Source organism: Trachemys scripta, chromosome 9 (assembly GCF_013100865.1).
Source record: "Trachemys scripta elegans isolate TJP31775 chromosome 9, CAS_Tse_1.0, whole genome shotgun sequence".
Lineage (NCBI taxonomy): Eukaryota > Metazoa > Chordata > Testudines > Emydidae > Trachemys > Trachemys scripta.
In genome coordinates, this window is record NC_048306.1 from 59,202,486 (window position 1) to 59,228,156 (window position 25,671).

The 25,671-nt window shown below is 41.8% G+C and overlaps 1 protein-coding gene across 1 annotated transcript in view; it reads left to right on the forward strand.

Moving 5' to 3' along the window:
• YEATS2 (YEATS domain containing 2) overlaps positions 1–25,671 on the forward strand; it is a 75,574-nt gene that overhangs the window by 42,042 nt on the left and 7,861 nt on the right. Inside the window, exons 13-27 of the mRNA XM_034780521.1 lie at positions 1,766–2,024; positions 2,431–2,592; positions 4,741–4,874; positions 6,289–6,447; positions 7,168–7,341; positions 10,700–10,898; positions 12,879–13,010; positions 13,277–13,375; positions 14,347–14,458; positions 15,905–15,978; positions 17,341–17,420; positions 18,495–18,696; positions 22,900–23,126; positions 23,868–23,942; positions 24,729–24,802. Of these exons, the coding sequence (XP_034636412.1) occupies positions 1,766–2,024; positions 2,431–2,592; positions 4,741–4,874; positions 6,289–6,447; positions 7,168–7,341; positions 10,700–10,898; positions 12,879–13,010; positions 13,277–13,375; positions 14,347–14,458; positions 15,905–15,978; positions 17,341–17,420; positions 18,495–18,696; positions 22,900–23,126; positions 23,868–23,942; positions 24,729–24,802 (2,162 nt within the window). The remainder of the gene's footprint in view (positions 1–1,765; positions 2,025–2,430; positions 2,593–4,740; positions 4,875–6,288; positions 6,448–7,167; positions 7,342–10,699; positions 10,899–12,878; positions 13,011–13,276; positions 13,376–14,346; positions 14,459–15,904; positions 15,979–17,340; positions 17,421–18,494; positions 18,697–22,899; positions 23,127–23,867; positions 23,943–24,728; positions 24,803–25,671) is intronic.

Consider the following 25,671-nt stretch of genomic DNA (forward strand, 5'->3'; position numbering starts at 1 on the left):
TGTATGCAAAATATATTTACATATGTAAATGTACATTAATATTTACAAATCAGTTAATGGTTCTTTAAACTACCTTTTTGCCTAGTCTGGCAGGTGCACAAATGTGATACTTCCCTGGATGTGTTGTCTGTGTACAAAACTGAGGCTGTTTGTTAGTTCAACATTGGGGCCAAAGTTTCCAGAGTATTTTCATGAGTCAGTTGAATCTTAAGTTTCTCCAGAACCGTAGGTCAGCATGTTACCCCCCTGCCTCAATGAGAGAGACTTGCTGGTGCCAAACTGGGCAGTCAGTCAGCTAGCTACCCCAACAAACTCATCAGAACCCTGCCAGCCCGCATTTTACCTTGCAGATTAACACCAAGTGTATCTTAGGCCTGGAACTCCACAGAAGCGTCCCCTGTGGTGTCTAGCCCCTGTCACTGGACACTCTCACTAATTGCCAGGTATAGTGTCCCCAAAGAGACTGTGCGCACACAGCTGGAAGGTTACAACTTAAGATCGGGTCCTTTGTAATAATACAGCACTGTACTCTATTTATGGTGAAAACAAAGAGAAGTTGTTTAATAAAGAGCAGAGTGTCATAGATTCAAGTGAGCATTGAGCAAGAATAATGGAAACAGAAATGGTTACCAACAAAACAAAAGTATAACACTTTCTAGAGATTAAAACTTTAGGTTATAATCCTTGTCTAATACAGTCTCTCACCAAAGCTTTTTGCAGAGCTTGCTGTCTTCCAGTCATCACCACGACCCAGACTTTTGTGAATATCCCTATGCCCTCAAAGGGGTTTTCTCAGCAAATGGATAACAGAGGTTCTTTTTCCTTCTTCTCATGGTTCAGTAAACCTTTGAAATGCATCATTTTGAAGTGCACCCCAAGATAAGACTCTTTGCCCCCATTGATTGCTCTCCTGTGTGCTGTCACCCATGTTGAGTCCAAATTCTCCCCTCCACTGCCCTCCCATCAACCTGTTTTTTTCCTGTTGATGCTACATGCGGCGTGGGCTTCTATTATGTCAGCTTTATCGTACTTAATTTATATATGACAGAGAGCTAACTATCTTCTCTCCTGGTTTTCCCTTTGCTTAGTTACAGACTTCAAGGCATAATATCAATAGGTATACATAACTCCTTCTATAGTGTTAATATAGGCATTTCACAATGATATCGATGACCAGGGTGTCACTGGCTTTCATTTGATGCCTCACAAGGCACTTTTTAGATAAATACTATGAAAGCAATGTGTTGGGTGTCGTGAGTTTGTCCGGACTGATAGGAGTTTACTGACATAATAGTGAACCCTTTGCCAGTAGGCATTGAGTGCTTCCTCAGGTCGCATGGCTCTCTGCACTTCACTAAGGCAAACGTCAGGTTCTTTCTGAATGAAGCAGTTTCCTATGTTCGGGAATATCGAGGGTCCTTGGATAAGTGGGTCACACTCAAATTTTTAATAGGCATTCTGAAATCATGGTTGGTTTTATAGTTATTTTCTCACCGGTGGACTGAACAGGAATGGTTGTGAGTTTGATCAGTTTTTTTAATAGTCTCTGTGTTGGTCTTAGTTACATTTGAATGTGTTTGAGTCCCCCTTACATTAAGTTTATTGTTTCAGAATGGGTAACCTGTTAGCTTGTTTAACCTCTGAAATGCCCTGAAATAGATACCAACTTCTTGGGTAGCCCACCAGGTGGAATGTTAATTCTCTTTAGGTGCTGTACCAGGGAAATCCTGCTTGAAGAGTGTCATCGGTTGCTTATTTATTACAGGTCGTTGGGGTTCCTGTCAGTTCTACTTTACAGTCAACAGTGAAACAAGCTGTGGCTATCAGTGGTGGTCAAATACTTGTGGCAAAATCCAGCTCTTCAGTAGCAAAAGCTGTTGGTCCAAAGCAGGTTGTAACCCAAGGAGTAGCAAAAGCCATTGTGAGTGGAGGTGGTGGAACAATTGTTGCCCAACCTGTGCAAACTTTAACGAAGGCTCAGGTGACTTCAGCAGGGGTTCAGAAAAGTGGATCTCAAGGTTCAGGTAAAGTAACTTTACAACTTGGATTACAAAATTCAGATTCTGATTCATTTTGGAACTCTGTCATGCTCCAGTATTACTCCAAACACAACTATATTTCAGAATGAGAGGGAACATCTAGTCAAAATAACATGCTAAGAGATCTGTAGTAAAAACTTATTAGAATTAGGCTAGTGTAGTAATAAATAACACTTTATATGTAAACTATCTTCAACAGAAGAGATACCTAGAGCTGTATAAAGTGCTGCAAGCACAGCATTCTCATTGTTATGCTCAGTGTTCATTGGTTAGCCACTATTTTGTTCCGACTTTATTTCAATTCCCCAGGTTTTATTATGAATCCCACTCTGAATTTTTAACTGAAAACTGAATTTTTAACATGGTTTTCTGTTTTTTGTTCCATTTCTAGTGATGGCTACGCTGCAGTTGCCAGCCACAAACCTGGCAAACTTGGCAAATTTACCACCTGGCACCAAACTGTACCTTACCACCAACAGCAAGAACCCTTCGGGAAAAGGAAAACTGCTTCTGATACCCCAAGGAGCCATACTGCGAGCCACAAACAATGCTAGTTAGTCTTGCAGGGAAATCTAATGAGTTAAATAATGTAATCATTTTGTAATTAATGTGTTAAGCATTTTGCCTTTTATTCTGGTACCTTGGGAGTTAGTGATAGGACAAGTTTCTTTGTTCACCACAAAAAAAAAAAAAAAAAAAAAAAAAAGGCAGCATGGTACTGTTCAGTGAGGGGACCCATGAGAGCTCTTTCATATAAGTCATCCCCTGACCCCCAGATTTTTTTAAAGCAATAACTGCAAATAGTGATCAAGTAAGAAAATTCCAGCCCGTCAGCATGCTTTTTTAACCCTTCATTGGTAATCTGGGAAAGGGAGTATACAGCACATTCCTGAAACCTGCAGCTGACGTTAAATTGAAAGCAGTTGTGAAAACTCCTGACAAATATTAGAAAGGGACTGAGAGAAACTGGAAACACGAGCAGAAAATAACAAAAAGAAGATTCATCTTGGAAAAGGGCAGGCTGTTCTGACTCGGGGGAAATAATCTAAAATGCAAATGTTCATATAGGATCTGATCCAAAGTCCAGTGAAGTTGATGGAAAGACTCCCATTGAGTTGAGTGGGCTTTGGATCAGAGCCATAATGAAAAAGCTGGGACGCGGTACTGCAAAGAGTATTAGGTTGATGATTAAATAGATATTAGTTGGCAGTGTGTTGTGGCTGCTATAGAAAAGCCCAGTGCTCTGTTAGGCTGCTTATGCAAAGATGTTGCGTAATGTATATGACTCTGGAACAGTTTTGCCTAGAATACTCCCTTCAGTTTTGAACACAAAATTAACAGAGAGAGAACAACTAGAGGGAATTGGCAACAGGCAACAAAAATGGCCAAGGAGCTCAAGGGACCAAATTATACAGAAAGCTCAAAGGGATGACACAGGAGTATCTTAGCTATGCAATGCCTAAGAGAGCCTGGTGTCAGGGGAGAGAGGAGCTCACCTTGACAAGTTTATGAAGGGTATTGACTAGAGCTGGTCAAAACTTTTTAAATGGAAAATAGGGGTTTTGACTAAACGAAATTTTTTTGCAGAAAAGTGCCTGTTTCCCTTGATAGTTTTCAAATTTTCATTGGGAAACCAAAAAAAAATAAATCAAAATTTTCCAGCGGGCGTTTGTCCATTTTCTGATCAGCTTTGGTATTGACACCATGAAGGCAGAAGAGGAGTTTGAGTGCAATACATGAGGCTATAACCAGAAACAGTGGGATGAAGTGTTTAAAAAAAAAAAAAAAAAAAAAAAAAGATAAATGTCAGTGCTGAAATAGACCTTCCTAACTGAGGTGTTTTGGGCCGTGATGTATTGCTGGGAGCCCCATTGCTTGGGACTCTCAGAGCAAGGTTGGGCACAATCCTGCACTGACAGGGAAATGGACAGTATAACCTCATAGGCCTTAGGTAAAGCAAATGTCTGATTCTTTGGAAAAACAGTAACCAATTTGCCCACTTCGTTGCTAGATAAGAGACTGAAAATAAGACTGAGTTCACGGTGCTCTCAGTTTAGGCTTAGTAAGAGTATCCGAATGCAGCCTTAGATTATCGCTCTTTGCAAAGTAATCATTGGTGAGTGCTCTGTAACGACTCTGAAATTATATTCAAACACTGGTGAAGTATATCTGTTGTAAAAGCAAAATCAGTAGCATGCAGGGTCATTGGTAGGATTTCACATATTTATAATCTATAAGAGGCTTTTGAAAGAGGTATTAAATTGCTGGTTTGCATCTGCCTCTGACTGTAGAGATGGCAGAGCAATACAAAAAAGACCTCTGTGCGCCCACAAGCAGCCTCGATCCCTTTCAGTTTGTTCCCAGAGCGTGCTGTGGTGGTAGAGCACAATACCACCCCCAGAATCATGTTGTGCATTGGAAAATCAGTGCATAGATGATGCTCACTTATGAAGCACATGGCAGCCTGTATTGCACAAGGCCTTTAGAGTTGTATGCACGCAGATATCTCAGCTGCTGTCTCTGTGTACCTGTTGAAAAGCTATCACAGAACCCACCCATCTAAGGACAGATGTGCATAAAAAAGGAATGGGGTGTCGTTGGAGAGAAGCGAATTTCGGTGTAGTTTCACTGTTGAAATGGTGTGGCTGCTCAGCCTCTGATGCCGAACTCTGCAGAGTCATTGTTTTTATTTTTGTTACAGGTCTCCAGTCAGGCTCTTCTACAAGTGCAGGGGGAGGAGGAGCAGCAGCAACAGCAGCCACTGCCCAAAGCACAAGTAGTGGCTTATCCCAGCATCTCACCTACACGTCCTACATCCTCAAACAGACACCACAGGTCAGAGTTGTACAGCATTTTAATTGATCCAGGGATGCCCAGACCTTGTGCTAGCATCGGTGGTTCTGTAATAGATGAGTTTCAAATTAAGGGGGAGCCAGACCCTTCTGGGGGGCACACCCACCTCTCTACCCTGCTGGACACTCTGTCTTCTTGTGTCTGTTGCAGCTGACAGTATGTTCTGTGCCACTCCCCCCCAGCGAGTTGTGTGGTGCAACTTGCTGCTCCCTGCGGGCTGCTGCATGATGCAGAGAACACCGTTATTGTAGCACAAGGGAGTAGGAGGAGGAGAGAGAGAACGTGCACCAGTGAATGACTGCAGGGTGCAAGCATATTTCCCAAAAATGGGAGAGGAGGGGTAGAGACAACCTCCAAAACAGAGTTGGGGCAGGGGGTGTTGAGGGGGACACACCAGAAGAGCTAGAGGTCAGGGAGGCAGCCCCAAGGGGAAAGAGAGAGCACTAGGGGATAATAAAAGTTGTAGGCAGGGAGAGCAGTAGAGATGGGAAGATGGAGGAGGGAGATATTGGGGAGAAAAAGCAAGGGTGAGCCATGGGAAGCAAAGCTGGGGAGGGGGGAGGGGAAAGGGGGACAATGAAAAACGCTAACAGAGAGAATGGACAAACCAAACAGGTGAGAGATGGCAATTATGGAATTGTGGTATGCGAGGAAGGACTATGGGGGCTCCACAGGCTAGTCTGTTAGAGTGGGGTCTCCAGCGCTGTTGGGTCTAGAATGACTTCAACTCTGCTCTAGATGTGGCCTTTGAAGAATTAATTAGGCTTCAGAGCTGAAGGGAAAACTGACAGCCCCCCCCCCCCGCCCCCTCCCCCACACACACCTTTTCTCTCTGCCCAGCTGTCTGAACATTCAGAAGGTAAATTGTATATGTCACAGTGAATAAACTGAAGTATGTAAGGCGTATTAAATTACAGTGGACGTGTCTGAGCAGATTGGAACCTCGCTTGTGACCTTTTCTTCTGGGGTTCTCACTTCCAATGTGTCACATAATGTCGCTTTACAGTGAGATGAGAGCACTGCCTCTAGCAAGGACGTCCACTGTAATTAACTGCAAAACGCTTTTTAAAAAAAATAATCTTCGTGGTAGGAAGTGCTTTGAGCCCTGTGTACTCTCTTACTGCTGCGGAGAGCGAAAATTTCCTCTAAGACCCTTTGAGGTCAGCAAACAAGATCTATGGGCTTTCATATTTCTGTTAATTCCAAATGACAGTAACAAATCTGATTAGTGTGTGCAACCTGAAGGACAAGAAATCTTTGTTTAAAATAAAATCTCAGATCACAGAGAGCAGTTACAAATGTCACTGTCATGTTACTGGTGCAGAATTCAATTTTTTTCATACCATTTTATTTCCACTCAGAGAGCCTAACCTAGGTAATTTTTATTTTTGACCAGGGCACATTTTTAGTTGGTCAGCCATCTCCGCAGCATTCTGGAAAGCAGTTGACACCAGCGTCAGTTGTTCAGGGCAGTGTAGGAGTTGGAGCATCTTCCACTCAAGGACAGCAGGCATTAAAAGTAATAACTGGACAGAAGACTGCTTTATTTGCCCAGGTAACTTTCAAATATCGTGTTGTTCAAACTATATGTATTGTCTCGTAATGGGGGGAAATAATGTAACCACTTTTACAAAAAGTTCAGCCCTCCTTTGGATTTAGTTAGGCAAGCAACAGGTTTTGTATTTATTTCATATTTTCACTGCAACAGATGGTTATAAAAAAAATATATATATCTAACGAAGAAAAAACTCCAACCTTAGGCTTAGCCTTTCAGAATAAAACAAACAAAAGCATGCTTGTACTGTATGTGAAATATTAGACCATGTTTTCAGACAGTGACCCCTGCATATTCATAGTGCAAATAACTGGACACAACATTGCACCTTGTTTTATTTGGATCCACAGGTTGTGTCTTGCAAATGTCCCATGTCCCTGCATTGTAGACCTGCTCAGAAACTTCTTAGTAACTTAAATTGCAGGTGCAAATAAATTCAGGCTCTCTCTGAAAAGTAGGTCCTTTTAAGGTGTCTCACATCAGGGACCCAAAAATTGGGGGACCCATAATCACTGGGTCACTTCTGAAAAAGTAGACACTAATGTAGAAAATGAGCAGCTTATAACCAATTGTCTCAAAGTTAAGCTTAGTGATCTGGCTTCAAAAACCTCTTTTTTCCTCAGAAATATTCTGATTTTTTGCTGCTCTAGTACAAAAAGCAGATGTTTTAAAAATGACTTCATTGGAATGCTTTCCCTTAAACTGAACTCTCTTTCGAAGGCGGCTCCTGGTGGACAAACATCGCTGATGAAAATATCAGATGGTTCGTTGAAATCGGTGCCAACTTCCTCACAGCTCTCCAAACCCGGCACCACCGTGCTGAGAGTTTCAGGAGGGGTGATCACTGCGGCCACAACCCCAGCCATGTCCCTCCCTGCAAATGGAGTTTCACAGGTGAGAAGAAGCATTGCTAGTAGATGGTCACAGGAACCTATAAATCAAAGCAAAACATCCAGGAGAGGCATATGTACAAGAAATGTGCACAGGAAAGGGGTGAGCGTGATGCTTGGAGACACTTCTGCTCGAATTATCCTTGTCTGTGTGCTTGCGTGAGTAGAGTATGAATTTGGCATGGAGTATGCTATGCATGTGGACTCCTCCTAGTTGAGTTGCTCAGGACCTCTAACGGAAGGAGGAACAAACTTGGTGTTTTGTTGACGTGTGTTCACTGACGTACATGCCTAACCAGCTTTGTGTTGTTACAAAGATGGAAAGCTTTACATTCAGGTCTCTGCTGATGCAGGGGTCTATAACGATCTGTAATGTTTAGTTCCTAACAAATATAATCTTAAAGAAATGATTTTACTGTTTTTTCCCATCAGTAACCTTTTTATTCAAAGTTATTAGCTCTCTTGTGTTTCTGACATCTGCTTGTGTCCTTCCCCAATTTTACGGTTGACAGGAAACTCAACTAATTTCTATTGGATTTTTTGCCATTTGGGCATATTTTGTCATTTTATCTGTGGACAGCAAAAGAGGAAGAAAACAGCACAAAGATGGACAGAAGTCATTGTAACTAATCCAGCTTCTGTTAAAACTTGCATTGCCTCTCCTTTGAGTGTTCCAGTGCTAATCATCATCTGTTCTCTATCGTGGGGTTTTCTATAATACCCATCATTGTAGTATTTGAGCACCACACTGGTAAATTAGACCTGCATAGTGAGGTCCCCAAAAGACTGATATGGAGTGATTTGTTCTCTTCCTTTTGTAGGTTCTAGGGGTATATAGGCTAAATGCATCTATTTTTGAAATATAGAATAAATCCAGTCATGATAGAAAGGGTTTGTCAAAAAGAAGGATCTTGCAGCATGCCCTGAAAAAGGTCAGACTTTGGGTTACTCTCCTTTCAAATACACATACTGACTGTGGGTGAGAGGTGACAGGAAGTTGCAAAGTGCTTAAAGGTCTCTATACAACAGGGCAACAAAAAACCAGAAGCTGTTACTTAAGTATTGGTCATCTGAGATCCTTGACTCGCTATGAGCTTTTTGGTCTCTACTCTGTTGTGAACTGATCTCCTTGAGGGTGGAAGCCTGCAAGGTTTATGGTCCTGTGAATTTGCCAGCATTCAAAGTTTGACACTTCTGTTTGTCCCTAAGTAAAGTGATTACAATGCAGCCCTGTCAAGAGAGGCATCCCATAGTGGCACAGTGAGCCTAAAATAAGGCATTTAAATTCCAAAAGTGTTGGAAAAGAGATGGACGAACGTTTTTGGGCTTCCCTCTGGACTTTCTCAAGTATCTGTGGTCCGCTGCCAGTTATATTCTAATTTATGTAATTTAAACACTGCTGGTAAAAATTTCAAAAACACTTAAGTCCTATTTTCAAAAGTGAGTGAGGCATTTAGGAGCCTAGATCTCATTGAAAGTCTTTGGGACTTAGGTTTCTGACTGCCTGAGTCATTTTTGAAAATGAGACTTAGCCATCTAAATCACTTAGGTGCCTCTGAAAATTTTACTCTACCTCTTTTTTTATTCTTCTTTCAGTCCTGCTGAAATTGTAGTACTTGTGCTATGAAGGACACTTAAAGCTGTCCTAATATGTCCTGTCAGGAAAATAAACTTTAACCCCTCTATTGACTCGTCCCTTACACTCCCATTCCCATTGTGTACTACATGATGTTACAGCTGAGTGGGTGGACTCAACAGCAACATCAAATCTGAAGCAAAAATTGGCAGTGATAACTCTGGCCGGGGAAAGAATAGGGAGATATTTGGCAAGCTTAGTGAAAGAGACACAATCAATTGGCAATCAAGTCAGTTTAAAAAAAAAAAAAAAAAAAAAGTTTAGTAACTTCTCACCTGCCCCTGAGCCGAATCCTTGCCATTTTATAGTTTAGTTTTTTGTGTGTGTGTGTTGAATCTCATTTTCCTATTTTTTAAAAGGATTTTTCTCTTCTCTCTTGCTGTGTGAAAGATCCACGCAAACAAGCCAAACGAACTTCACAAAGGAGTGAAACTGGCCATAGGCAAAGGGTTGTCAAATGCACAAAGAAAAAGCTCTGTTTTTCCTCTAATCTTTCAGTTGTAATGATCTTAGGCATCACTTTCCACCTTTGCTAGACTCACATTCACACCACCCACAGTTTGTCTCCAAAAGGAAGAAGAGCCAGAGACTCTATGAAGTCCGCTAAGGACGTTGCTGTTGCCTGTCTATTTTACGCTGAAGCTGCTCAGATACTGTGGTGAATGGTGGCAGTACAAAACCCTAAGATCACAAAAGGAACAAATCACACTTCTATCTGAATTTCTTTACCTACTATTAAGTTACCAGTGTCCCTTTTTAAATGAGTCACCTGACTGAACAATGTATTGTTGCTAAGATGTGGATAAAGCATTAACAAAACCATTATCTGTCAGTTGAGCCAGTAGAGGCAGCTATAAGATGAAACTGACAAAATGTTTTCCCTTTCTCTACTGATGGCTCTAGAGCAGTGGTTCTCAACCTTTCCAGGCTACTGTACCCCTTTTAGAAGGCTGATTTGTCTTGCATACTCCAAGTTTCACCTCACTTAAAAACTGCTAGCTCACAAACTCAGAAATAAAATAACAAAAGTGTCACAGCACACTATTACTGGAAAATGGCTGACTTTCTTATTTTTACCATATGATTATCAAATAAATCACGACCCCCAGCTTGAGAAACACTAGTATAGCACATAGAGCAGTATAAAGTCTTTGTCTGCATGAAATTCTAGTTTGTACTGACTTCGCTAGTGCCTTTCATGTAGCCTACTATAAAACTAGGCAAATACCTAGATGAGTTGATGTACCCCTGGACGACCTCTGTGTACCTCCAGAGGTACGCATACCCCTGGTTGAGAACCACTGCTCTAGAGTTCTGAGCAGCTGTGAAATATTCAAGATTCTTGTAAACTTCTTTGCTGTGCTAACTCATCTCAACAAGGAGGTAAACCTCCTGTGTGAATAGGGGACTTGGTTCCTGAGACCGTTGTTTGAGAAGTTCCAGTAGCAGCACAGTAGTTCTTACGTGTATGGTCTGTTTCATTCGTGCTCAGGACTCCAGGGCAGTTGTGGGAAAACTGACCCGAAATACACATGTTTTTGGAAATATTTTTAAGAGCTTTGCTTTGCATGACAGAGTTACGTAAAGACAGTAGAATTGTGGATAGGTATATATGCAGTTACTTTTATTTCTCTTAAATGCTCCTCTCTAGCAGTATGACAAATTATTTTAAATGCTCAGTAAAATAAAAAGGAATTTAACACTGCCACATCTCTCTTTAATATAGCAAGTGGATGGTGCAGGTTCCAGTTCATCTTCCACTGTGGGTCCTGTGGCAAAGACATCAGGACAGCAACATCAAATGTGTATAAACCAGGGGCAGTCTGGTTCATCAGTAGCTAATAAAACTGCTACTTCTACTGTTGTAAGTGTTGCTTCCTTGATGACTACACCAACCCCTGTTTCTGGCAAAGCTGCTGTATCAGGTAATAAACTTCCTTTCTGCCTTTTGTTACTGAAATTTCGACTTGGACTATAACTCCTTCAGATACCTTGTACAATAAACAGTAGAATTCAGAGCACTTGCATTTTTGAGCTCTTACCAGAAATTAACTGTAGATTTAGCAATTTCCCCTAGTTTCTAAAATCTGTCTTAGTAAAACGACTTTTTTATTAACAAAAAGAAGGTTGCAATAAGAACAATGAAAAGAACAATTTGAAATTTGACTTCTTAGGTCATTTGCATGTTGAATGTTTCTGGTTAGAGTAATGACTTTAGTTTTCCATTAGTGGTTAGTGAGGAATCTCTGTTTGGATGCCAAGTTTACTTTCTTTTTACAAAGATGCATCCCATTTGTCCAAATAACCTCTACCCCGCTATAATGCGACCCGATATAACACGGGTTCGCGTATAGCGTGGTAGCAGTGGGGCTCCGGCCCTGTCGCCGCTACCCCGGGGCTGCAGTAGTGGGGCTCACCGGCAATTTAAAAGGCCTGGGCTCCCCACAGCGGCCGGAGCATGGAGCTCTTTAAATCACTGCCGGAGCCCTGCCGCCCCTACCCCGATATAACGGGGTTTCAGCTATAACACGGTAGGGATTTTTGGCTCCCCACGACCGCGTTATATCAGGGTAGAGGTGTACATGCTTGTATCAAAAGGGAAAACACTGAAGAGATTTGAACACTGATACTGCAGACATAGGACAGTTTGTATCCAAACCATCAGTTCACTACCTACAGCTTGTATTTCCTTGGTTTAGTAATTCAGTTAGTCCTAAATGCAAAATATTTCACGAAACAATGTTTTTCTTACGCATCCCAGCACATTTAAGGTAGTTTCATTTTATTTTTTAAAAATTTAAACTGACAGTTTTGTGCATTCTTAGTTGAACTCCAATTACCATCTAAATGCAGCTTGACACAAATCCTAATTAAAAAGAAAACTGTCATCTAGTAAATAAGGGAGGAGTCATTCACCATTTTCTGACATTAAAAATAATGTAAAAATTAAGAATTGGAATAAATGTATTCTAAGCTAGATAATTGCTTAAATAAACGTGTAGATATAGTGTATTCTCCTGGTTAGCAGACAGAAATAGCAACTTTTTAGTGTAAAAGCTATACTTAGTTACAAATCAACATGTTTTAATGATTATACCAACCAATGAGAATGGACTTCTCTTTAGGAAAATTCAAATGAAAAACAAGATTAAAATTAATTATTTAAATCAAGGTTTCCTGCTTTCTTACTTAAATCATGATTAAAATGATAATTTAAATCAATCCCTCTTGTAAATATGCTATATGTTCCTATTAGCTTTGCTTCTCAAGGCAGTTAGTATTTATTGTTAAAGGGCTTGGGGAGACCCAGGTTCAGGTCCATTCACCACAAACTTCCTGCATGACCCTGGGCAAGTCACGTAGGCTCTCTGTGTCTTAGTTCCCCATCTGTATAATAGCACGGCCCTGCGCACAGGGATGTTTTGAGGAAGACTGTGATGTGCTCAGATCTACTGTAATAGGAGCTATAAAGGTAGAATTTAGTTTACTTCATTTACAGGTTACATTTATCAGATCCCTAAGGATAAATTCAGGAAACATGCAAGTCAAGACTTTTGTCTTATTCTGACAAGAGTCCTTTGTTTTGAGTATCTGGCCATGTTCTTTTAAAACTCTTTAAGTATTAACACAACACCTCAGTCTCTGTTTAAGATTACTGTATTATTTATAAATCTTACCTCACAAATATCAAAGCCCTCTGCAGTATAGTTATATAATGTGTCTGAGTGTGTTAGCCATCCAACTCAACAAAAAACTTGTTCGACAATTCAGTGTGAGCATGGGCTTGCTAAGAGAATAGCAAAGCTTAGCTTATACCAACTTATTTCATGCAGAAAGTGAGAGAAATAGTAGGGGATAGACGGAGCTAAGCATTGTATAATGTGTCTCTTTCCCCCTTCTTTTAGGATTGTTAAAGATCCACTCAAACCAGTCTAGTCCCCAGCAGGCTGTGCTGACGGTACCTAGCCAGATCAAACAGCTCAGCGTAAATACAGCACCTGGAGGTGTTCAGACTATACTGATGCCTGTGAACAAGGGTAAATGCAGCGGCATTAGATGGTGTTTGACATAGCAAAGAGCTCGGCCATTCTTGCCATACAACAATACAAGGTTTACAAATACTCATGAAGAAAGCGTGTAGTGGGTTTCAGTTGTTCCCAAACTTTCATGTTGCACATACAATATAACTTGCTATCAAGGTTTAATAAAACTATCCATCTAAAAAAAGGGTGAAGCACTAGCTTGGAAGAGTATCTAGAAGTATGCAACAAATCATTTTAATTTTTTTCCTGTTGTCCTTCAGTGATACAGTCGCTGTCTACGAGCAAAGTGTCTGCTGCGACTGTAGTAACTGCAGCCAGTACGGTTGTACCCATCCCCTCCACAGCATCTGTCACTAAAGGTAAAAAAATGAATTTGTCACTTGTCAGTAGGACTCTCAAAGAAACTGATTGTGCATGAATGAACATGGCTGCCGTATGGAAGTGTTCTGGCCCCGTTAATAGATCCCATTGTGTTTGATTCAGATTTCCACTGTGTCCATCAATTAAGTTGTAACAGGAGTAGAATCTAGGGGTTGGAAAAGTGAACAAAGACACTATGCCCACAGCATAGTCCATGGGACAGACATGTACAGAAGAGCATAAAAAAAAACTGAAGAGGATACTTTGAAAGGTTCCCATAGGTAGTAAAACTTGCATGGTGCCAACCCACCACTGTGGAAATGTATGCGATGCTACACTATTCATAGCAGTGTGTGTTAATCAAAGCATGAGCACTGCCCTAAGAATGGTAATTCAGTGGTGGAATCATTGGGCAGTGCTTCGCAGCAGCACTAAATGTCAATGGCTGTGCCATCCCAGGCCTTGCAATTGACAGAAAGCCAAGGAACACTTGCAAGCAGTTCAGTTGAAATTGGATCATCTTCCACAAAACCCACAATCACCTGATGCTCCAGACATGAATATTTCTTACAAGAAGACAACTAATTGTTTTTGGGTATGGAGTGAAGCTGTATTTCAGTGGCTCTCCCCCCTGAATGAAGGATGAATTGCCAACAGGGCAGGGTTGGCTTGTGCTGAAAGTGTAGAATACACACTCAAGGTGGGGTTGCATTGCCAGATGTGTGGGGAGAGCTCATCCACACACACAGGTTGACGTTATTCCCTGTTCAGTACCGGTCTTTGGAATGTGGATGTGGGTATTCCAGGCTGTTTTAATCATTCTTTCCCACCTCCCTCCTCTCCCAAATAAAGCCGGTCTGATCAAATGCATAGCTCTAGTTTTACTGCACTCTGCTGCGTTTTATCAGTTTGCCCAGCTGACTATCAACAACTCTGTCATTTTAAAAATTTGTTCTGTGTTTCTCTGAAGTTAAGATGGAGCCTGATTCAGCGGGACAGAACTGCAACTCTCTGGTCTCCCAAGATGGTCAAGCAGCAGTAAAAACAGAAGAGAGCTCAGAACTTGGAAATTACGTTATCAAGTAATTGTTCTTTCCTGTCTAAAGAGCTGTATAGTTGAGTTTTGGGGCAGGTCATAGGACAGTACACAACAGTATCAGAATGCTGGCTGAGGAATCGAGTGATTAAAATCTGACCGCCACTGATACATTCTGTAGCCTACTATAATCTAGGTAGTCTGTTGGTTGACATTCATTTTCAGACTTCAGTTACATCCATATCTGCAGGATGTAATATTAAAATACTGATTTTGTGAATGGGCTTGTACTTGGAACAGCTGAAAATGAAGCTGTTTAATGGTGCTTAATCATTTTTGGGATTTGCTAAAAATTTGAATCTTATATCATCTATTCACTCATAATTCCCACTGCAATTGCGTGTTCTGATCAATGCCGGGCTATGGTCCTTGGAATACAGCTGAAAATAATTGGGGAAGGAATAATTTGATCCTCCCTCAACTTTTTTCTTTCGTAAACTGTGTGCATGTGTGTTACCTCTCTGTATGTTTATCTGGTTGTGAATGTTATTACTCGCATATCGCTGTAATTGTCAAGAGATTTTTCCACATTCTAACTTGGGAGTGGGCCTGGGGACCTGGGACCTGATTCCTTGTGTCTTAACAGCATTTACACTTCTGACATTGTGGAAGAATCTGGGGACTTCTTTGTGATGCCATCACGAGTGCTTTTTGGAAGTTCTTCACCAAGAGCTTTACCAGCAAAATAACTTTCTGTAGAAATCCCTGAATGTAGGAGATCTCCCCTCTGCTCACAATCCTGTCAATAACTTACATTTCCCTGTTACCATTTTTTAAAATGTCGTAGTACAATCTTACTCTGGTGGAGACTTCCACAGGAATGCCTATATGCTCTTTGAATTTCACCAGTTGGTCTTAAATAACTTCAAGGAAATACTAGGGAAAGGTCTTTTTAATTTTACTGGTTAAGTTTGTACCTAAACTTGTAAATGCTCTGCTGCCAATCAGTTGTCACATCCTAGTGTTTATCAAATATGCTATCATGTGCCTGATGTTCCCTTGGCTCTCATTGTAATAAAGCAGTGTAGGAGAGCGATACGAAGACCAGCAGCATCGAAGAGTTTTATAAAGTATAAATCTTGCAATACTGTTAGCACATTCCTGCTGTGAGAACTTAAAGAAATAGCATCTTGCTATCAGACATATTTGAAGCAGTGGTGTCATGCAGCTCCTGTATTGTTAGTAGACATTGCTTAGGCATTACTGCAAGGCCTGTTCCTGAGATTCCATCCCGGCAGGATGCAAACCAAAAAGACATAACGACCTCTTTGAGTCCTGATCCTGGTGGGTGGAACTTTATGCCCACATTGAGACCCCATTCATTGATTTCAGTGGGACTTTTTTTAAATTGATAACTATGTTAGAATCCTGTATATCTGATTTATCTCTTCTAAAAAGTAATTACTCTTCACTGTGATCTTTATCTTTGCAGCATAGAACATTTGGAGAATGTCCAGCAACTTTTAACAGCGATAGTGAAGAAAGTTCCATTAATTGCTGAGAAAAGTAAGATCTGTATGAAAACAATCAGTTTGTTGTTCTGATAGCACCAAAGATGTGCATGGCACTTTGCAGCTGGAAAAATTACACAAAACAGAATGAAGTGAAACCGCTGCCCCAGAAAGTTTCCTTTCGGGTTTTGTTGGTTGCAAAATACTTAGGAATTTAAATCAGCCAAGTCCTGCCAACAAAACCGGCTGCTGTTGGCAGTTACTGAGGGCTAGTCTACACTACAGCTGTAAGTCGACCTAAATTATGCTATTCCAGTTACGTAAATTACGTGACTGAAGTCAACATAACTTAGGTCGACTTACTGCAGCGTCAACACCGTGTTGTGTCGATGGGAGATGCTCTTGCTGACTTCCCTTACGCTTCTCGGGGAGTTGGAGCACAGGAGTCAATGGGAGAGCGCTCTGTCATCAATTTAGTGGGTCTTCACCTGCCCCACTAAATTGACACCACTGCATCGATCGCAGCACTGCGGATCAAGCCGTAAGTATAGACAAGCCCTAACATTCGTTGTGTTGCCTGTATATGAGAGAGAGGGTAGTTCACACTAGAATATTGGTACTTATCTAACCAATGATGGCAGCTTTTAGGCAACCATCCGTCCGTTTCATCTGTCATTGATCAGGAAAAGGTCCTTTTTAATTGCACACCCACACACCACCCATATATGTGGTTGGGAAACATACTACTACTGATGTTTCCCTAGTAACAAATGTACTTCAGTGAGGAGAAGCTGCTGGAGGCTGGTTAGGACAGACTGAATAAAATCAGTAACATGAGCAAAATGGAGGTAGTGGGTTGTGCTGTAAAGCTTTCAGTGCTTCTTATTGTAGGAGTCCTATATAACACTCACGGATCTGCTGATTGGGAGTTAATGCCCTCCTCCTAAATTTGTGCCAGTGAAAACTTCTTGAGATGTCCTTTGCTTTATTGTTTAATTTTCTATTTCATGTTTATATTTCTAATTGTTAGCCAAATAAGTGTTTTCAGAAGGAAATTACCGGTACTTCTGACAATAGCAAAGCACTACTGAACTTCTTCGGTCATGTTTTGTCTTTTGGGAGTTTAAAACATGGTGGTTAGGCTGACATGTGATACCTTGACAAAGAGAGAGAGTGATTGTACAAATAAGAATGTATGATCTGTGCACAGGGAATGCACCCACTCTTTGAGGAGAAGAGAATTCTTTGTGGTGTGGGGACTGCACACACAGAGCCCATTTTTCCCATTCTCCCCACCAAGCACAATGTATCCAATGAAAACCTATTTGGGGTTTTCAGAAATTACCAGCAGCAAAGTAGATTAGATTTCATAGTTATTAAAATTTAACTCCAGTTTTTTGGCTGTGTGCTTCTTTAGGTGAAGATGTCAGTTCTTTCCGTGCCAGTTCGGTGGAACAGTATTACAGCTGGAATATTGGAAAACGAAGGGCAGCTGAGGTAATCCGCTCTTTACATGTTTGATAAGCACTGGTGATTAAAACTGGGGAAACTTCTGCATGGTGAAACCTGGAGCCACTCCAAAGTTCTTAGCTATGACAAAAAACACTCTGATATATTGGAAATGGAGGCATGTTTCACAGTAATATGCACTGGCTTCTTTCCATGTAGTACCCCAATTTACTGTTGCAGAATAAATTAAATTTAAATAACCTTAACGTTCAATTTTCAGTTGCTTCAACTTAAAATCTTTTTGGAATATTTTTAAATTGCTGGGCTGTACAATATAATGCAGTGTTTGCATAGCCTCCTCCTTATACATTGTCTCCATATGCCACACAATGATGGCATAATATTGTCTCTAATTTCCCCCAATATATTTTCACTATATTCTCTATCCCCGCATTTGCCTTTCTATTGTAATTGCTCTGTGTCGCGTTCGGTCTTTGTGGAAGGACTGAGTGAGATCTGGCCTTAGGCAGAGCCGTTATTGAACTAGATTCTTAATTCATTTTGGAGAAATATTTTGTATAATTGTTTTGGAGCTATTTTTATGGTGTTGCAGTTGCATTTTCCTATTGTTTACATAATTTTCTTCCCTTGTTGCTATGTGAAGGAAATGAGGCTGACTAGATGCAGTTCGGTTCTGGTGCACAAAATTAAACAAGCTGCAAAACAGTAGATACATATTTCCCTCTAATGGCTTTCAGTTACTGTGATCATAGGTGTTGCTTATAACAATAGAAGGCTGAAGTTCAGACAAAAGTGTGATTATGTTGACTATGTGCCTAACTTATCCTCTGTGAAGTAGGGATCTTTCAGTTTGACACAGATGGTGCGAACAGAAGCAGAGTTTAAATTACCTGTTCAAGGCTACAGAATGACTCAGAATCAGGACCACCAATCCGTGCTCATTCTTCCAGGTCATGCTGCTTTCTGAGGAAGTACCTGGTGTAGTTGCAGTATCCATGTTCTTTGGACCCTACATTACTGTACTTGGCCGTGTTCTGGTCTCCTAGAACTCAAACATAAAACACCTCAGCTAAACAAAGCTCTCACTTTGATTTCCCACAGTGGCAACGAGCAATGACTGTGAGAAAAATCCTACAAGAAATCATAGAGAAGCATCCCAGATTTCACAACATCAGCCCCCTGAAAACCAAGCATGTGGTGCATTGGTGTCGATGCCATGGCTACACTCCGCCTGACCCTGAAGCCCTAAGGAATGAGGAAGATTCAATAGAAGATGTCCTGACTCAAATAGACAGCGAGCCAGGTGAGCATTTAAGGGAGGCCAGCTCCAGTGCCCTTTACCCCCACAAGACATTGCCTGTTAAACAACCCCCATCTCTCTTCCCCCTTTATTCTCCAGTACATTCTTGAAGCTATTTTTACTCTGTTGGAATTGCAGAAATTAGAGATCAGAAAGGCCTAATAATACATCTGCCCCTTCCTCCTACCAACCAAATTGTTCCTTACTGTTTGTTTTCAATGCTTTGTGCAGCCCTAATTGTTGACATTACAATAGCATGGAGAGGCCCCAACCAATGTCAGGGTTCCATTGGACTAGACCCTGTACCAGCACAGTCCCTGCCCCCAAGGAGTTTACAGTCTAAGACAAAGTGGGGGAATGCTGGGGCTTCCATCGCTGCATCATGGATAGTATTCCACAACTGAACACATTTCATGGTCAGGAATCTTCTCTGTACAACTGAGCAAAATTTTCCCTTTCTGAATTTCATACCACTCTTTCCCGTGCTGCTCCTTTGTATCACTTTCAAATAATCCCTCTCCTAAAGCTGGATTCCTCCCCATTCTGATCTTACAATGATTTTATTGATCTGTGAAAAGACTGATCCTGGGTTGTGCCCCTGGCAGTGCATTGTGCTGGATCGGGTATGCCTGGCTAAGTGCAGCTGAGACCCCTGGCCTCCGGCATGATCAGGCACGTTACAGAAGTAATGTGCTTGTGGAATAAAGGGAGTAGAGACTGAAGGGTCTTCAGATTGATCTTTGCTTTCCGATCACTTCCTGTTGGCCAGCATGATTCTGGGGCAGTAGTCTGAGGACGTTAGACCTTACTGGTTCTGCCTTCCAGAATGGAGCATGCTTTTCCAACATGGAGTGAGTGAGACACAGTTAAAGTGATCCAGGAAAGAAGAAGCTGTCCAAAAATCAGTGAAACAATAGTCAATTATTTGACATTAAGAGCAAGGACGCAGCCAATGGTGGCAAGACAAATAGTGAAATTGAGTGTTAATAAATCTTTATACTCTTCTCCCTCAGTAGACTGCAAGTGCCGCATATCAGAGCCAGCTCTCTTGGTTTAAAGAAACTCCATGGAGGGTTTCAATTTGCCTAATTAGACTCTGTGTCTTTGAAAGGAGATTTGTTCAGAGCATGGGAGGCTGTTCTGCTGCTGGAAAATAAACCAAGGGTGAGAGTATGAAACTGGCCTAACTCAGGAGAGGCCTCAGGGAGAGGCACTGCTTACACCTACACAGAAATGAGCCTTCCACCTTTCTGCCACCAGGCTGTCCATAACCACAGGACAGCTCCATAGTGGGACTTTGCTTGGATTTTACACCACAAATGCCACTTGTGAAGATAAAATATCAGCTGTCATGGTCACAGGAGTAAGTGCACATCTGTCCTTTTCATGGACTCTGAGCACAGCCCCTGCAGTGTCAGGCCTCAGGCCTTTACCTCTCTAGCATGGAATTCTGCAGTTCTCCCACTCTCAGTCCCGGGCCCTGGGGTACAGGCCCTGTGCATCAGCTGTGCTTGTCTGGCAGGTCCAACTGGGATCAGACACCATGGTTCTTCCCTTTGGGAGTCTGTGACTAGTGGTATACAGTGACCAAAACAGCCTGCTCAAAACCAGCATATTGTTTATTTTAACAGTAGGACAAAGCATTAGAGAGCGGGTGTTCAGAGTCCACATGTGTCTATCTTACCTCACAGCTTACCATCCCCTGATGGTAGCTTGGGTAGTCCTAACTTCTTCAGACACTCCCACAGAGCCTGCGTGTCAGTCTGATCCCCGGAACGACTCCCCAGCAGCTGCCTCTTCTCTTGAGTGAGTCCCTTTTAATCCAGCTTGTCAGCTCCCAGGCTTAGGTCGTGCTTATCAAAACCAGTTTGGTAGGATCAGCAGGGGTCGAGACAGCCTCCTCAGAATAGGGGTAGTCAATTGGCGAACCGCGGGCCAAATCTGGACCGACAGATGCTTTTGAATGCACCGCAAAATCTTTTTATTTCCTTGCTCTTACTTTTATTATTATTGTGGTGTGAAAAGTATTTCTGTAGAGTCTGGACCCAATACCTTGACTAAGGAATCTGGATCTTGACAAAAAATAATTGACTATGCCTGCCTTGGAGACTGGCTCTGTCATTGTTCCTGTAACAAACAATCCTCAAGCCTTTGCCGGGGCGGGAAGAGGGTGTATCTTGAGCAAGTCTTCTTCCCATCCTGCTTGTTTTTCCTTACAGCCTGCTGTTCAGGTAAACCAACATACTCGTACAGTAAACATCCCAATAACCAGGTCAGCATACAGTATTCATCATTTACTACAGAACATCTCTTCATGGCCATCACAGAATTTAACCACCACTGCCCATCGTGGTCACTTAAATGCTTGCACTGTGACTCCTGTCTTCACTCATCAGTAAGGCTGCGTGTCTGTCACAGAGATCACGGATTCCGTGACCTCTGTGACTTCTGCAGCGACCGGTGCGGCTGGCTTCAGAGCTGCTTGAGCTGATCAGGCAGCCCTGGGGCCAGCCACTGCTGGGGCAGTTTGGGTCTAGGAGGGGGCTCAGGGCTGAGGTAGCGGGTTGGGGTATGGGGTGGCATCTACCTCAGGGAGGAAGGGGCTCCCTGGAAGCAGTCAGCATGTCCCTGCAGCTCTTAGGCAGAGGGGCCAGGGGGCACTGCACGCTGTCCCACCCACAGGCACCACCCCCGCAGTTCCCATTGGCTGCAGTTCCCATTGGCTTCAGTTCCTGCCAATGTGAGCTGCAGGGGCAGTGCGCGGCGCCCCCGAGCCTTCCCTCTCCCTAGGAGCTGCTGGACATGCAGAGCTGGGTAGGGAGTCTGCCAACCCTCCCCCCCCCCCAGCACCAGTGAGGGTCCTGGGCCACCAACCCCAGCACCCGCGCTGCCCCTGCCAAAGTACCTGCGGCCCCCCAGCCCAAGTTTTAGTTAGGAGTATATAGTACAGGCCATGGACAGGTCACGGGCCGTGAATTTTTGTTTACTGCTCATGACCTGTCCGTGACTTTTACTGAAAATACCTGTGACTAAAACATAGCCTTATTCATCAGTAACGTTCAAGGAGCTAATAAAAGAGCAAGGTTGTACTGTTCTGTTCCTCACTCTGAAGCAGGTCACAGTTGAGCCAGCTTTGGCATCTACAACTTGATGTTTTGTAAAATTTGTGCTCATGGAAAGAAACGTGTTGTGCTTGAGCTGGAAAATAGGGTTTTTCTTACCACAATCCTATGATGGGGCTTTTTTTGGTCAGTTCCACATGTAGTTATGAATTGAGTTCAGTTTGGACATCCAATTGCTTTCAGAACATGTGTATATTCTGCAGTTAACAAAATGACAAGTTTGTGATGCTTCTGAGGGTTTATTGGAAGTGTCAGGCTTTTAAGAGGTAGAAGGGCAGTGGGATTAAAGAATGGAATGAAGATATGGATTTTACCAAAGAGAGAGAGGCAGCTGTGGAACAGTGCGTGACTTCCAATCTCTCCAGACAAAAATCAAACCAATAGTGAACTGTGAGCAATGTCGAGTAGGGCTGGAAAGCGTCTGATGAACAGAAAAGGAAAGGTCAAAAATTCATGCAACCTTTTCAGTTACTAATGACTGGCTGTGAGGGGGAATAATACATGTAGGAAGGGGACTGGATAGTTCAGAGGAATGATAACGAGAGGGTGCAAAAATGACTGTCCTCTTTGGCAGGGCTGTGGCTAGATTCTCATACAGAGAAAATAGAGCTATGCACATTTACACCAATTGAGAATCTGCCCCTCTGTTTACCTTTATTTAATTAGATCATTACATTTAGCAACATGATTAGTATTCAGAGCTGTGTGGCATTTCCATTTCTCAAAGCGGTGAGGGGAGTATCCACTAGTTTATCAGACTTTTCTACAAAAGAACTGCTGGAAGACTTCTAGTAAATCCACATTAGTCGGGTAATATTTAAAGTGCAGCTTCTTTAAGTGGCATGATTAGCAGGAACTGGTGAGTGAAAACACTTTGTACTGTAAACTTGCACTTGATGTCATTAAAGAGAAAGATCTTGGGTAATATTTGTTCTTTCTTCAGCCTTGTGTTCTTAAGCGTTGAGTACCAATGTGTGCCCTTTAATTACCTGAATTTCTCACTAGACCTTGGGCGTAAAAATGTATCCATTTTTAAGTGCTCTTCGCTTCATGTCTTAAGTAAGACTGAACGCTTCTCTTTTAGAATGCCCATCTTCTTACACCAGTGGTGAAGAACTCTGCCGAAAACTAGAGGAGCTGCAGCAGTTTCTGAAACAAGAACCAGAGAATGATGAGGAAGTGGATATCCTCAGCTTTACTGAGCCACTGAAAATAAACATTAAAAAGGAACAGGAAGAGAAACAAGAGGAGATGAAATTCTACTTGGCTTCCCTGCCTGCATCAGAGTTTGTGAGGGACATGGCACAGAAGGTAGTGAAACATGATTCACAAAACTAATGAACTGATACTGAGCTAGTAATTACCTTCTATTTATAATAGTGTATTTTGTCCAGATGGATCCTGTGGTGCTTAGTTGATGAAGAGCAAGCAATGTATTTCTTCATAGTAGCATATTGGGGAGAAAGGGGAGATCCTCTGTGTAGCAGTGGGGGAGAAGAGAGAGCTTTTCTCCTTCCAGTCCTATCCACCAGAGGGGGAAGAGTGTAAAACTTTTCCTTCTTGCCAGTATCTGAGCAGAACTCCATATGCATACCACATGCAAGTCATGGCCAGCACAAAAGGCAGGATGGTAGAGGCTGAAACAAAACTATTTAATACAGATTCAGTCTTCACAACCAGGAGGGGGCAGAACATGAAACTAGTCAAGTAAACATAGGTACAAATTTAACAAATGGCAGGGGGGCTTTTGCTCCCCAAAGTGCCCCCAAATCAAAATTGATTTAACTTTTTCTGTGTTTTAGGTATGTCCTCACAGCCATTTGTATGATCGGATTTCACCTGCCCTGGATATTCTTTCAAATCTAAGCCCTGAAATTATATTGTACTAAAACTTTACAGTGCTTGTTTTTTCATTGTAACTGGTTATTCCTGAAGCACATTGTTCATTGTCACCTCATCCATAACAACGCATTATCTGTTGTTGGTTATTTTATTTGATGTAGTAATCGGTCAGATTAAAAATTCATTCTCTCTCTCTCTCATATTTTATAGATAGGGATTTCTTTTCAGCCTGTTGAGCTGCACAAGAACGTTTATGCATCAGTAATAGAAGATATGGTTTTAAAGGTAAGCTATTATCTGACAGCGATTACATTTCTGTAATTGTATTAGACCCAGTAATACAGAATAATGATCAGTTCAAAAGACTTGCACAGAATCAAGTGTTGTGTGTGTTTAAAACCTACTAACTATGGTCTGCTGGGCTGGAGACAGTACTATGATCTAGAAACACCTAAGCTCTAATCCTCTATTTATTCTGACACTGAATCGCTCTGTAACCTTGAACATGTCACTTTGTGTTTCCCAACCTGTAAAAAAAAGATACCTACCTGCCCACCCTGTAGAGATGTTGAGGATTAATTAGTGTGTAAAAAGGGCTAAATATTTTTCCCTCAAGTATTGCTGTCCCTTTTTTGGCTGCGATGTTAGGCCATCTGAATGTTAGGCTGCTGGATACCTGAAATGAGTGTTAGTTCTTCATACAAGAGTGTGATACCAGTATCTGTCCATTTGCAACTTTGGATAAAGCAAAGAATATACTATTGATCACCAATGCCCTTTAACAACTTGAAACTGGGGAGTCCTAGTGGTATATTTAGGGCTCATACAAATTACTTTTAGCAGGGCTTTGCTGGTCGTAGGACAACAGAATCTTTTTCAGGTTGTTGGTAGAGTTTATAATCTATTCGCTGATCAATTTTATAAAATCTAACTGATTCTGGAGTTTAAAAAAAAATAAAAACCAAACTTTTGACTGAGCTGCTGCTTATTTATGAAATTGAAGTCAGATAAAAATAAAATCCAATGCTTAGTCTTTTCACATGTCATCCCCTAACACTGCCTTTGTCTTAGGCCACTGAACAACTTGTGAATGATATCCTAAGGCAAGCACTGGCTGTTGGGTACCAGACAGCTCCTCACAACAGGTACAATGACTGACCTCCCTTTTATCATTTATGTCATTTGCACAAAAGTTTTACCTGCTTTAAGAAATTGCTAAAACTTCACAAGGTTCAAACTGTGTGAGCAATGAACCCTCAGTGTATAAAATCACAGAAATGTAGGATGGAAGGGATCTTGAGAAGTCGAGTCCAGCCCCTTGTGCTGAGGCAGGACCATGTAAGCCTAGACCATCCCTGACAGGTGTTTGTCCAACTTGTTCTTAATGATCTCCAATGATGGGGATTCCACAACCTCCCTTGGAAGCCTATTCCAGAGCTTAACTACCCTTACAGTTAGGAAGTTGTTCCTAATAACTAACTTAAATTTCCTTGCTGGAGATTAAGCCCATTACTTCTTGTCCAACCTTCAGTGGACATGGAGAACATTTGATCACTATCCTCTGTATAACAGCCCTTAACATATTTTAAGGCTACCAGGTTTCTTCCCCCCTCCCAACCCCGCCACCCCTAGTCTTCTTTTTGCAAGACTAAACATGACCAGTTTTTGTTGTTGTTTGTTTTAATTTTCTCACAGGTCAGATTTTCTAAACCTTTTATCATTTTTGTTGCTCTCCTCTAGACTCTTTCCAATTAGTCCACATCTTTCCTGAAGTGTGGCGCCCAGAATTGGACATATTCTAGCTGAGGCCTCATCAGTGCCAAATAGAGAGGGACAGTTACCTCCCATGTCTTGTATATTACACTCCTGTTAACATACCCCAGAATGATACTCGCTTTTTTTCCAACTGCATCGCACTGTTGACTCGTATTCAATTTGTGATCTACTATAACTTCCAGATCGTTTTCAGCAGTACTGGTGTCTCGCCAGTTATTCCCCATTTTGCAGCTGTCCA